This window comes from Nicotiana tomentosiformis, chromosome 1 (genome assembly GCF_000390325.3).
Source record: "Nicotiana tomentosiformis chromosome 1, ASM39032v3, whole genome shotgun sequence".
In the NCBI taxonomy this organism is placed as follows: domain Eukaryota; kingdom Viridiplantae; phylum Streptophyta; class Magnoliopsida; order Solanales; family Solanaceae; genus Nicotiana; species Nicotiana tomentosiformis.
Genome location: NC_090812.1, coordinates 101,795,344 through 101,807,883, shown reverse-complemented (window position 1 = coordinate 101,807,883; position 12,540 = coordinate 101,795,344). Strand labels below are relative to the sequence as shown.

Here is a 12,540-nt window from a genome sequence, read left to right as displayed (position 1 = left end):
ATACTGTTTAAAACTTATGTGTTGGATGGCGAGCGATAGATCAATGTTACACTTCTTTGATGCTACAAAATACTTGTTAGGTTGTGATGTTAAAGAATATATCTAATCAATCTCTCAAAAGATTATCACCTTTCAATTTTATTTTTAGTATATCAAATATATAATTGAATGACAAATTGGATATTGCAAAGAAACATTAAGTGTCATTATTAACGTGCAACACACGTTAATAAAAACTCATTTTAAAACACGGCCCACTAGTTCGACTTGTCATAGCCTTGATAACTTCTAATTGGGTATGGAGACTGTATCGGACAAAGGTTTCACAAAAAAAAAACATGGCCCCCAACTCGGGCCCTTAAGGGTAGACCCGTTCGGTCCGAAACCGAGATCGATATGGCTCATCCTTAAGGGGGTGGGGTTAGGCCCGATAGCCTAGTTGACAATTTACATTAAGGCTATTATGTAACAGACAAGGAAAGAATTTTATGCCGATGTAGGTTAATCGAGTTTAAAAGGGAATGCGCTTAATAACCTATTTGGCCAAGCTTCTAAGAGTTTGTTTGGCCAAGCTTCTCGGAGGTTAAAAGTATTTTTTTTTGTTACCAAAAAAGTACTTATTTAGAAATATGAGATGTTTGGCCCAAACAGAAAACTACTATTGAGCAGAAGGAGAAGCAATTTTTCTGCTTCTGGGAAGAAGCTACAATTACTTCTTCCAAAAAGCAAAAGCAGAAACAGAAAATTAATTTTTTCAAGACAAAGATACCATTACTGTAAAATTATTATTTTTTGATCACCCCTTATTAATTAACCCTTTATTTTTTTTTATCTCTACCAATCCCTTTTTTCTCTTTTTATTTGTAACGTATTTTTATTCTTCTTCTCTTATTCCTATTTTGAATAATCTCTCCACTATAAATAAATCTCTTTTTTTTCTTCCGTCATTTTTTTTTGTCTCCTATTACTCTTTAAAATAACAAGGTTGATTACCAGATTCAAGCACTTTCTTCATATGGTGATTTTATTTTTTCTTTTGTAGTATACCAATGTTATACGATCTTCAGTTAGTTTTATTTATATTTTTTTGATGTGCATGCATATAATATAGTTATTTTTGGTAAAAGCATATAATATAGTTGACATAATGCAATACTACCTAGTTTGTTGTTTTCTCAATAATTAATAGTCTTTTTCGTATTGTAAGCATATATGTTCTTACCAATATTATTGCTTTTACATACTTATATTTTATATTGATTAAAATTTTTAACATATATTACTTTATATTTTATACTTTAATTACGTAAAAATAAAAACTATTATTTACTAAACCTTTAATGTCCTTTTGTCGTAATGATACTCAAAAATATTTTTTGGAAAGATTGGCCAAACATAATTTGTTTATCAAATATCGCAAAAAATACTTCTCAAACGAATTAGCCAAACACAAACTACTAATTTTCAAAAGTATTTTTTTTGAAAAGTACTTCTGAACAAAAGTACTTTTCAAAATAAGTAGTTTTTGACGGCTTGGCCAAACAAGATCTTAAATTAGCTTATTTTAAAAAGTAATTTTAAGTTGTTGTGACATAATTTTTTTAATTTTCTAATTAAATTTTATGTCATGTCAGATTTCTTGTAAGAATATTTTTGGATTTAAGTCAGAATGATGTTTAAGTGATAATAATAAAGTTTAGTGACTCGTAAGTGACAACAAATAGATAAGTAATTTTTGTGAAATTAAACATTAGTTGGATAACTTTTAGTGAAAGATTCGAAACAATTACATTGAAAAAAAACAATATAAATAATATTGTGAAACTGTAATGGAAATTGTATAAATTACAGAAATAATAATTGTCGCTAAAGAAAAGCTAAGGAAGTTTTCTCGGAAGTCGGATCTCAAAGTGAGGTGAATAAGGTTTCATAACTTTAAGTTTTTTGTTTCCGGATCTCAAAGTAAGATAAATGGTTTTGTTGACCCCAAAAAATTGGTTTTAAGTGACAGTTTTAAAACCGAATTCCAAGTGACATTCTTTCATTAACCGATTTCAAAGTGGCAGTTTATTGATAACGGAAAGAACTAATAGGATAAGTGAGTCTTGCTTAGTTGGTAAAAGTACCTCCACTTACGATTATTAGGTTCTGTGTTCGAGTTATGCTTGAGGGAAAATATGAAAACATTATAGATCCTCATAATTTGTGAAGGGTTTTAAAAAATAAAGTAGTATATTTTTGCAAAATGTATAGTACGACAGTACCACGAGGAATAATTCTGTTTTTTTTGTTCAACTGACAAATAGTTTAATTTCTAAAAAATATATTTAGTGTTTAATTGAAGAGTAAAGAATATTTTAAAAAAGAAGTATTTACTACATTAAATATTAATAACAATGTTAGCAAATTAGATGGTTCCGAAGAAACTCGATATTATTAAAAAATTGACAATAATGTGTTAATTGAAATAATAACTTAAATTTAAAAGTTGAGATAATTTATGAAATAAAAGATCTCCTCGTGAAATCATTTTTCTGCATTTGATTAAAACAAGTAAACACCAGACAATAACCTATCTTTTCGTAAAATAGTTACTGTCAATAATGTCGTAGTCACTAATTCACTATTGAACAGTTTCGAATCGTGAAAAAAGGTGACTTAAAAAAGGGGGTAAGCTTTCCCTCCAAATTCATTCCTCAAAAATTTCAGGGCATTTTGTTCTGCACACAGCATTCGACTATCATCATGATTGCCACCACAAACTAATTCTTTCAAATAGTATTATCCCTTTATCTTTACTCCAACTCTCTCTATTTCCTTCTCTCTCTCTCTCTCTCTCCTCTTTTCTAGGGTTTTTTTCTGGATCTCTCCCTCTTATCCCGCTTCGCCATTTCTAGGGTTTGTTCCAACCAGTAAGTTCCTTTACTTAATATCTCGTTTCTCTTTACATTCGTTTATGTTAAGAGTTCTATTTGGTTTCTTTCGATCTGATTTAGGATTTTCCTTTTTTTTTTTAATCCCTGTTGACTTTCGACTGCGGAATGAGGACTTTCGGTTTAACTCTCTATTTTATTTTATTTTATTTTATTTTGTATTACTTCATCTGGCCATTTGTTCAATTATGGTTGCATTTCTCGCTTTTCATCATTTGAATGATTTTTTCTGCTCTGTTAAGCCAGTCTTTTTTTATTAAGTGGTTCGTTTTGATGAGTAATGAGATTCAGATTTTGTGTAATGAATCAAAATGTGGCTTAGGTTTGTACAAAAATAGAGAGCAGTAACCATTTGGATGGAGTTTATTTGTTTATAAATCAACCAGTTATGCCTCAGTTTAAAATAGTTGTGGTCGACTATGTGAATCATTTATCTTGTTCCGCTCTGTTCAGCCATTTTTCATTCTGTTTAGTATATGCATATACAGATATTGAACAAGAAATGCATACTTATTGATGGCCTACCAGGATAACTATGTTCGTGGACTTTATTTGTATGTAAAGGGGAAATGTGATACAACTAGAAATGTAAACTCCAAGTCACTACTTAGGTGGTTTTACTTATACTCTAAGACCATCAGTAGCTTTGACAGAACCCTTGTCTTTCCAATCTTCTCCTGGTGATCTGCAGATAGGTGTGACTTTGTAATGTCCCAGAGATTTTAAAGGAGACCATTCTTAATTCTTGATGGCTTTTGAAATAACAAATATTGAGCACCTCCTTGTATCTCACAACACCAGGAAATTGAATACAAAATGTCTATTGTTTAGAGAAATTCTTTACTTTAAGAGGGAGGGAGGAAGAATCAAAATATGGAGACTCTTCTTAGCCTATGACTATTCTGAAAATGTCCCACTAATAAATGCAAAATGTGAAGAAATCTGTCTCTTGTTTGCCTTTGGAATTGTATTCGAGTTATTGCTTGATGCAAGGGGAAAACTTAAATGATACAAAGTTACAAACTCAGAAGCTTTGAGATATGCCTCGAGCATAGTAACTTTTTGCGTGGTATTTTACTGACAAGGTTAATAAAAAACTATGAGAAGTTTAATCACGGATAGTAGCTTATCATAAATGCATTTCCTTTTTTTGTGGCGATGAGATGTCAGCGAATTCGGATAAATTTGTTCACTTCCTTTTTGAGCTTTTTGCCCCTTAACAAAAGAGAAAGAGTAATATTTTAAAGCATAAACAGAGCTCCTAGTTTTCTAATGAAAAGACTATGGGTTTGCTTAACTGACAAGAGATATATAACTGTTAAAAGTCTGAATTCAACGTGAATAGCGCATGATGGAGTTTGAGCTAATACTTCCAAACAGAACAGTGACCTTCTTTTGTGGCTCAAATATATGATTTGCTATTTTTCTTAAATACATGGTATTTGGTGTACAGGTGAGATGTTATCGGGAAAAAAAGATTTCCTTATTGCACTAGGGGCTAGGACGCTTATATGTAATTGTACCTGTGGTGGATGTTTTTGCAGCTTATGACCATGATCTGAATGTCAATATGCACCAACCTTACTCATGCAATATGACTAATTACCCTTTTAAAAAGGTCTTGCATTTATCAGGCAAATGCTTATTCTGTTTTTCCAGTGAGATAAAATTAATTGTGTTGCATCATTTGACCAGAAAATAGCAAATTGCGTAGAAAATAGCAAATCTTGGTTGAAACCCAACTATGGAACACAACTGTGTAGAAAATAGCGTTGTGTTGCTGATAATGCGTTGTAGCTCATTGTTAGCCCTGTTTATAGTTATTGTTTCTTATGAAAAAGGTACCTCTAAGTCAATCTTATCAATGATTAAACCTTTATCGAAAAAGGTTGAAATAGGAGTAGTCATTATAGTAAATGGCATCTTTCATTTGATCTTCTTATTGTGATCACACAGATGCTTTGCCATTATCTTTTTCACTTATTTTGATATTCCATGTGTCTGTTTGAAGGGAAAAGGAATGTTTAAAATAACAAGGAAACATTTTTCTTCAAGTTCTGTACACATTTTGCAGGATTTTATCTAGAGGGAATTTTTTTGTAGGAAATGTTTTTACCATTTTTCAGACAACTTTCCTGAATGCAAGTTAGTTGACTTTCTAGGCACTTTTCTTTTCATTTCTTGGCAACATATGGTACCAAAGTCTGAGGGGATTCATAATTGCACATGATCAATTGTTGATGTGCTTATCTACTGATGTCAATCACGAACACGCTGAAAGCATAAACATGAACCAAGCACATTTGTTATTGTTTCCCTTGGTCTTAGCTGCCTTATTTCAATATTTCAGTATTAGTGTAGCAAAAGCTCAGAATTTTTTTTTAGAGGGTGTCCGTGAGGAATGATTTGCAAAATTTTAAATGGCATATGTAGTGGATCATTTCCTTATTCTTCTTTTGTTGACAGAATAATCTTCTGACTGCAGCTGCTTTTCCGGGCTATTGAAGATGGATTCTGCAGGATTCTCTATGAAGCTGTGGCCCCCAAGCTTAAGTACCAGACTTATGCTTGTGGAGAAAATGACCAAGAATCTTATTACTCCATCCATCCTATCCAGGAAATATGGCCTTTTGAGTAAAGAAGAAGCTGAGGAGGATGCCAAACAAATAGAAGCTGTGGCTTTTGCGTCTGCCAATCAACATTTTGATAAGGAGCCAGATGGAGATGGAAGTTCTGCGGTGCAACTTTATGCTAAGGAATCTAGTAGGCTTATGTTAGAAGTTATTAAAAGAGGCCCTCAGACAAAGGAGGAATCTGCAGAAGGTGTAATACCTGAGAAGGTTAAAGCATCTGATGAAACTACTGTTTTTGATATATCCAAAGGTAGACGGGATTTCATCAATGCAGAAGAGGCTGATGAGTTATTGAAACCACTAAGTGAACCGGGGAATAATTATAAAAGGATATGTTTCAGCAACAGAAGCTTTGGTGTGGATGCTGCTAAAATTGCAGGACCCATTTTGTCCTCTCTTAAAGATCAATTGACAGAAGTGGACCTTTCAGATTTCATAGCGGGTAGACCAGAGGAAGAAGCACTGGAAGTCATGGAAATCTTTTCTTCTGCTTTGGGTGCCTGTGACTTGAGGTATCTCAATCTTTCTAACAATGCTTTAGGTGAAAAGGGCGTAAGAGCTTTTGGGGCACTTTTGAAGTCACAACGGAACTTGGAGGAGCTCTATTTGATGAATGATGGCATCTCCGAGGAAGCAGCACAAGCAGTCTGCGAGCTAATTCCTTCAACCGATAAACTTTGTATCCTTCATTTTCACAATAACATGACAGGAGATGAGGGTGCACTTGCTATTTCTGAACTTGTGAAGCATTCTCCTGCATTGGAGGATTTCCGGTGTTCATCTACAAGGGTAGGATCTGAAGGTGGGATTGCTCTTTCACAAGCTCTTGGAGAATGTAGGAATTTAAAGAAACTTGATTTGCGTGACAACATGTTTGGTGTGGAAGCTGGAATTGCCTTGAGCAAAGTACTATCAATCTTTTCTGACTTAACTGAAATCTACCTTAGTTATCTGAATTTGGAGGATGAAGGGTCCATTGCTCTTGCTAATGTCCTCAAGGGATCTGCTCCATCCCTTGAGGTTTTGGAGATGGATGGAAATGATATCACAGCTAAAGCTGCTCCTGCTCTGGCAGCCTGTATAGCTGCAAAGCAATTTCTTACCAAGTTGAGGTTAGCAGAGAATGAATTGAAAGACGAGGGCGCTATCTTAATTGCAAAGGCATTGGAGGATGGTCATGGTCAATTAACTGAACTGGATATGAGTACCAATGCAATAAGAAGAGCTGGTGCCAGGTGCTTGGCACAAGCTGTTGTGAGCAAACCTGGGTTTAAGGTGCTGAACATCAATGGCAACTTCATATCTGATGAAGGAATTGATGAGGTTAAAGATATTTTTAAGAATTCACTTAATGTTCTTGGGCCTTTGGATGAAAATGATCCTGAAGGAGAAGATTATGATGAAGAGGCTGATGAAGAAGCAGATAATGAATACGAGTTGGAGACAAGGCTCAAGGATCTTGATATCAAGCAGGAAGAATAAGCTTTTAAAGAAGCACAATATGGCCTAGTCTAAATTCCCGTTATACTAGGTCATAATTGCCAGATTGTGCTTAATAAGCTAATCTAGCTTTTAGTACTATCATAATGTAGGTTAGATTTCAATATCATTTCTTGCCATTAGTATCAGGTTCAAACTCTTCTGTCCAACCTGCGCTTATGGAGGCTGAGAATTGTTCTTTAATAGTTGTTATGACTTTATTAAACTTCATTTGTTGCTTGCATTGTTAGTATAATGTATTGAGTATATTTTCCCAAATACAACCTACAACATGCCAAACTTAGTTTATAATATAAGCTTTTCCCTTTCTCCATTTTTTGCTGGATCAACTGATCAAGTATTTCGCTTACCTGATAACCAACTTAAATGCCATTAACAATAATTGATCTGGTGGAGCATGCATGAGTAACATAATCATGTTTAAATGTGATAGTCTGCAGATATGCCTGGTCTATTTTAGTGCCAATGATGATAGAACCAAAACGTAGATTTTAAGCTCAAGTATTATCAGTAGCGAGACAAATGTTCGAAATTTATGAATGGGACTAAAGGGTGCAGAAAGGGAGCAAGTGTAATGCAGCAAGCCTTGGGCCAAGCTTGTCATTCAACATAAATAACTTTGCACATAACGTGCTGAACAGTTTAGATCATATATCTCGATTCTTGAACTTGATCATTTTCTTACAAAATTTAGAGAAATTGTAGGGAAGAATGATAGACATGCACCTTCTCTATAAATAGCACAAATTTAAAAAGTTGAATGTAAAAATATGCGGGATGAGGTTAATCAAGCAGCAACTGGTACTTTTAGAGCTTCTAGTATCTTATCGTCTAGTTCAAACTTCATTTGTTTCTTATCTCTGCCAATCTTCACGTACTCATCATATCGCTCCTTCAAATCTTCCGGTAGGTTAGTCGTAGCACTCCATCCCAGAATCTCCTTCGCAGCTCTAGGCTCAGAATAGAAATGCTGCAAAGAAACACCAGAGGAAATTAAGATCTGATACAGATAACAATGCCTGGAACATGAATAGGTCTATCATTTGAAAATAAATCATGAAAATTTGTAAAGTGAACACTCAATGCACTTTCCACCTTACATTGACAAGAAAATGTGGATACATACCATGTTGCGGAAAGGGAAAGCTTTTTTTGCATCAACTCCCACTGCTTTGGGATCATAATGCACAATCTCAACAGAGAGTCCAGCAGCTTTAGCGCATAATTTGGCCATTCCATCCAATGTCACAGCACGGTCACTAACACAGTTGAAGATGTGACCGCTAGCAGCAGCTGGATTCTGGACAGCCGCAGTAAGCATGGATGACAAGTCCCTGACATGTGCTATGTTGGTTAGCTGCATTCCAGATCCAGGTATTGGAACTGGTCGTCCACGAACAATACCTGTATGATACGATTAAAAAAAGAGACACGGACCATTAGTAGAACTCAAAAACTGGCTGCAATCAAAATTATGCTATTTGAATCTGAGGTAACCTTCACATGTCACTAGTGTTTCTAAATGGTTATCCAATTATGCAGTGCGGATTCAACAATGGTTAGCGAGTTCGGCAGAATCCAGGTTTACGGAGTCAAACCCGATATATATACATTTCAGAACTCACAACATTTAAATTCTCCAGTTGTCACTTCAATTATGTCATAAGTTATTACTAAAGTGATCTGAAAACTAGCAACAAAAACACAAAAGCAGTGAAACACCAGTCCTTTTTTCAAATACTAACAAAAACTGGTACTGTTTATATTATGCAGGCTTGTTTACTTACGATCAAAGAACCATTCCTCACAATCCTTGTTATTGCCAGAGCCAATCATATACTGGGGACGGAAGCTTGCCCAACTATCAAATATCTCGGAGATGTATTTCTCGACTCCCACATGGCCAGCATCAGCTTTCACAGCATCCTGTAAGGTCGAAAGTTTACTTGACAAAGAAATTTCTGTTTATACAGGCGACAGCTAAACATTAATCCTACCCCTTCAACATGAGGAGGCTCATCAGTTGACTTGTAAATTCCAGCGCTGCTGATAAACAAAAATTGCTTCGCACCTGAACTCTTGGCCCAGTCAGCCACAGGCCTACAGAAGAAATTTATTAGAAAACTTTGATTAACTACTTATGTTGAGATTGCTACACATCTGCAACTTTCATCAAATTATATAACCAAAGAGGGTAAAATACTGATGGTACTTATGAAGAGTACATAAATGCTGAAGCTTTTTGGTTTGGGAGAATGCTCCGGTCAAACCAATATCAATCAAAAGTAGTATAATTTCTTCGATTTCTGCAAATTGCCAACTTCCCAATCCTCCTAACTTTATGTATTTATACATTCAAATTCACTAGCAATTGCAAATACTGTAGCCCAAAGATGAGCTAGCATCGACCATACAGCTGCTTAATGGATCTAATCCCATTTGGAACTTGTCTAATCATGAAACTGCAATCATTCTTCAAGAAAAGAAAGCATTATTAACCCAAATATGTAAATAAACAACCCCACCTAACTAAACGAGATATTGTCCTCTATTTCTAGTACTTTAGCCAATAGTCTATTAATCCTACTACAGTATCACTGCAGAAAACAAGAAAAGATTATGTGATCAACAGCTTCTAATCCGAGCGTTTGATTCCGCAAGCATTTGTCCACTACCTGAGGCGTTAAGAAAAACTTACTTAACTAAAGCTCTGATTTATTGTTAGAACAAGGGGGAAAAAAACAAACCTTACAGCATCCAAGTCTTTACCGTTGTTGTCCAAAACAGCATCAAATACTTCCCCCTCTAAAATCTTCCCAACATCTGCGGGATCACCCCATACTGTTCGACCACCAGCACCGGTAATTTCCTGAAAATTAGGCGATTTATAGACAAAATTAGATCCAACTTCAGATTCTAAACTCTCCCAGAAACCGTCAATTCAATGTTTGAAGTTCAAAATCACTCACTCCGTCCCTATTTATATGACACTTCCTATTTTAAAATGTTCAAAATGTTTCACACCATTCCACTTATATACAATTTTCAAAATTAGATAGTTTCTCTATCAAACTAATCTTTCAACCATTGCTTCAATATTTTCTCCCATGAGTAGTACTAACATAACAATCCCTCCGTTTTGTTTGATATGACAGTAAAAAAGAAAGAAAGACCTCTGACACAGACCAAAAGTAGGATTTTAAAGAGTGTCACATAAAATGGATAAAGTATTTTATAACTCTACTCCGTGGTCAATCAATTAATATTGTATAAAAAGACAGTAATTCTTAACTGAGAATCTGTTGAAAGGAGTTTTCTTCATCTTATCAGAGCTCTCTTCTCCAACAGTAAGAATGGTAACATCATGACCAGAACCCAGCAATTCTTTAGCAAAGTAGAATCCAATGACTGCATGACCACCGCTGTTTGTATTAACAATAAGCACCTTCTTCTTCTCAGCTGCACTTGCCTGGACAGTGAAGTACTGGGAGATAGAAAACCGCGTAGAATTAGTTGTTGGGTATGCAAGGAAAGATGGTGAAATCGAAAGAGAAGAAGACAGAGAAGAAAAAGAAGAAGAAAGTTTAAGAGAGAAGCGTGAAACAGTGGAGATTAATGAAGTTGAAGAAGAAGAGTTGAAAGAAGAAGAAGAATGGAGAAGAGAGGACGAAGAAACAAGAGTAGCCATTGGAGGAGAGTTTGAGGATTGTGGACTTGATCTTACGAGAGCCAACAATTTATATTGATACTAATGTATGGAGATAACTCAGATAAGTGATCAGTTGATCTGGGCGCTATGTTTGGTTACAATGAGAAATAAAAAAGGGAAGTGGGAATTATGATTTTTCGTTGGGATTTCTTTTTTTTATTATTTCTCAAAGCATATAAAAGGAAAATAGGATACAGAGGATAGGAGAGAAAATGATCAAATAATCTTTATGGCCAGGGGTGTTCATAAAAATCCGAAAAATCGAATCAAACCGACCAAAAAAACTGATACCTCCGGTTTGGTTTTGGTTTTGAATTTTAAAAACCGAACAAATTTGGTTTGCTTTTTATTTTAATAAAAAAATAACCGAAAAACCCGAACCAAACTGATTATAGAAGTAGCTATTTAAAATTTATTATTACACACACACACACACACACACACACACACATATATATATATATATATATATATATATATATATATATATATATATATATATATATATATATATTTATACAAAGTTTCTAAAATTTTATGGTACATATTAATTATCTCCTTTTAGTTTAGTTCTTTGCTATATAATAATCTTTACTAAGTACGAGAATCTATTTTATTTTTAAAATAATTTATTTTTAATTGAGCGCCTAAATTATTCTATCACTATTTGATTCAATTATCATCAATATATCTTCAGAAATGATAGATTTCTCAAAGAGCAATTGATTTGATAGTGTTACGTTGAAAATATAATCGCCGAAATATGTATTTGGTAGTGTATCTCTCATCTTTAAGAAAAAACGGACAGAAACTGACATAAACCGAATCCATAAAAACCGACTTAATTGGTTTGATTTGGTTACAATATTTAAAAAATCCGACTTACTTGATTTGGTTTCTTTTCAAGGAAAAATCGATTCAAACGGAACTATGAACACCCCTTCATATACTTATGGTATATGGGTTATCTTATTTTGGTCCTTCATATATACCGCTCGATAGATGAAGTCCTTAATATATGTAAAGAGGTGACCAATTTAGTCCCAAAATCTAATAGAATTTTCAAGTAGGATTCTTAATAAAGTACAAAATATTAGTTTTTTTTTCTTTCAATTGTTATATAATCTATTTAGTTTTTGTGTGTTTTAATATAAAATGAAATTTTATCTTAACTTTAGTATATTATATCAATATATGGTGCTACAACAAGCTAGAATTAAAAAGGAAAAAGTATAGGAGCAATATTATTGGTAAGATTTAAATTATTGAAATCATCTTAAAATTGTCTAATTGTGCAATAAATAGTTTCCATATAACTTTACCGTTGAAGATATAAACACAAAGTGATACATTCTTTTTTTAAAGTATTATTTTTACTCAAATTATTTGATGGTCAAAACTTAGATATAGAAGTTTCTTATTTGAATCATGTTATTCAAATTACAATTTAATGTGATTAGTATTTTTTGATACTGTCAGCTCATTGCATGAGTACTAATACTAGTATTTGTAAACAAAGAATATGTCAAACCAATAACAAAAATAACTATTTTAATTATTTCTAATTTGATAAGTTACATTAAAACTTACTACTTCATGCTACAAAATTTATATGACTCTTTCCGTATTATGATATGTATAATAAGTCAAAATGTTTGTCAACATTATGTTCTTATAGAACTTTCAGAAATGTTCAAGAATTTCAATTTATTAAACCATTCAAAATTAAAACTTTTCTATACTGATTTTTTACCAATTAAATCAT

General features: G+C 33.6%; 2 protein-coding genes across 3 annotated transcripts; one reads left to right on the top strand and one right to left on the bottom strand.

Moving 5' to 3' along the window:
- The first annotated feature begins 2,641 nt into the window (after nt 1-2,641).
- Nucleotides 2,642-7,276, top strand: LOC104093470 (RAN GTPase-activating protein 1). Of its 2 annotated transcripts, none has more exons than XM_009599222.4 (2): nt 2,642-2,912; nt 5,419-7,276. In XM_009599222.4, the coding sequence occupies exon 2, from the start codon at nt 5,441-5,443 to the stop codon at nt 7,046-7,048; it is 1,608 nt and encodes a 535-aa protein (XP_009597517.1). In that variant the 5' UTR covers nt 2,642-2,912; nt 5,419-5,440; the 3' UTR covers nt 7,049-7,276. The 2 variants fall into 2 exon arrangements, with proteins under 2 accessions (XP_009597517.1, XP_009597518.1); XM_009599223.4 differs by having other exon boundaries at nt 5,400-7,276.
- A 362-nt stretch (nt 7,277-7,638) lies between these two features.
- LOC104093469 (chloroplast stem-loop binding protein of 41 kDa a, chloroplastic) lies at nt 7,639-10,872 on the bottom strand. Its single transcript, XM_009599221.4, has 6 exons — nt 10,359-10,872; nt 9,814-9,935; nt 9,064-9,166; nt 8,854-8,992; nt 8,193-8,470; nt 7,639-8,036 (listed from the first exon to the last, which is right to left on the bottom strand). The coding sequence occupies exons 1-6, from the start codon at nt 10,752-10,754 to the stop codon at nt 7,854-7,856; spliced, it is 1,221 nt and encodes a 406-aa protein (XP_009597516.1). The 5' UTR covers nt 10,755-10,872; the 3' UTR covers nt 7,639-7,853.
- Between the last annotated feature and the right edge of the window lie 1,668 nt (nt 10,873-12,540).

Bases quoted from the DNA above. Each gene is read 5' to 3' on its own strand.
- LOC104093469 (XM_009599221.4), bottom strand. From the start codon at position 10,754: ATGGCTACTCTTGTTTCTTCGTCCTCTCTTCTCCATTCTTCTTCTTCT. The intron at 9,936-10,358 runs GTTAAGAATTAC...CCTAATTTTCAG, and splicing joins CTCCTTTCAACAGATTCTCA to GAAATTACCGGTGCTGGTGG. The intron at 8,993-9,063 runs GTAGGATTAATG...TCGACCTTACAG, and splicing joins AGCCTCCTCATGTTGAAGGG to GATGCTGTGAAAGCTGATGC.
- LOC104093470 (XM_009599222.4), top strand. From the start codon at position 5,441: ATGGATTCTGCAGGATTCTCTATGAAGCTGTGGCCCCCAAGCTTAAGT.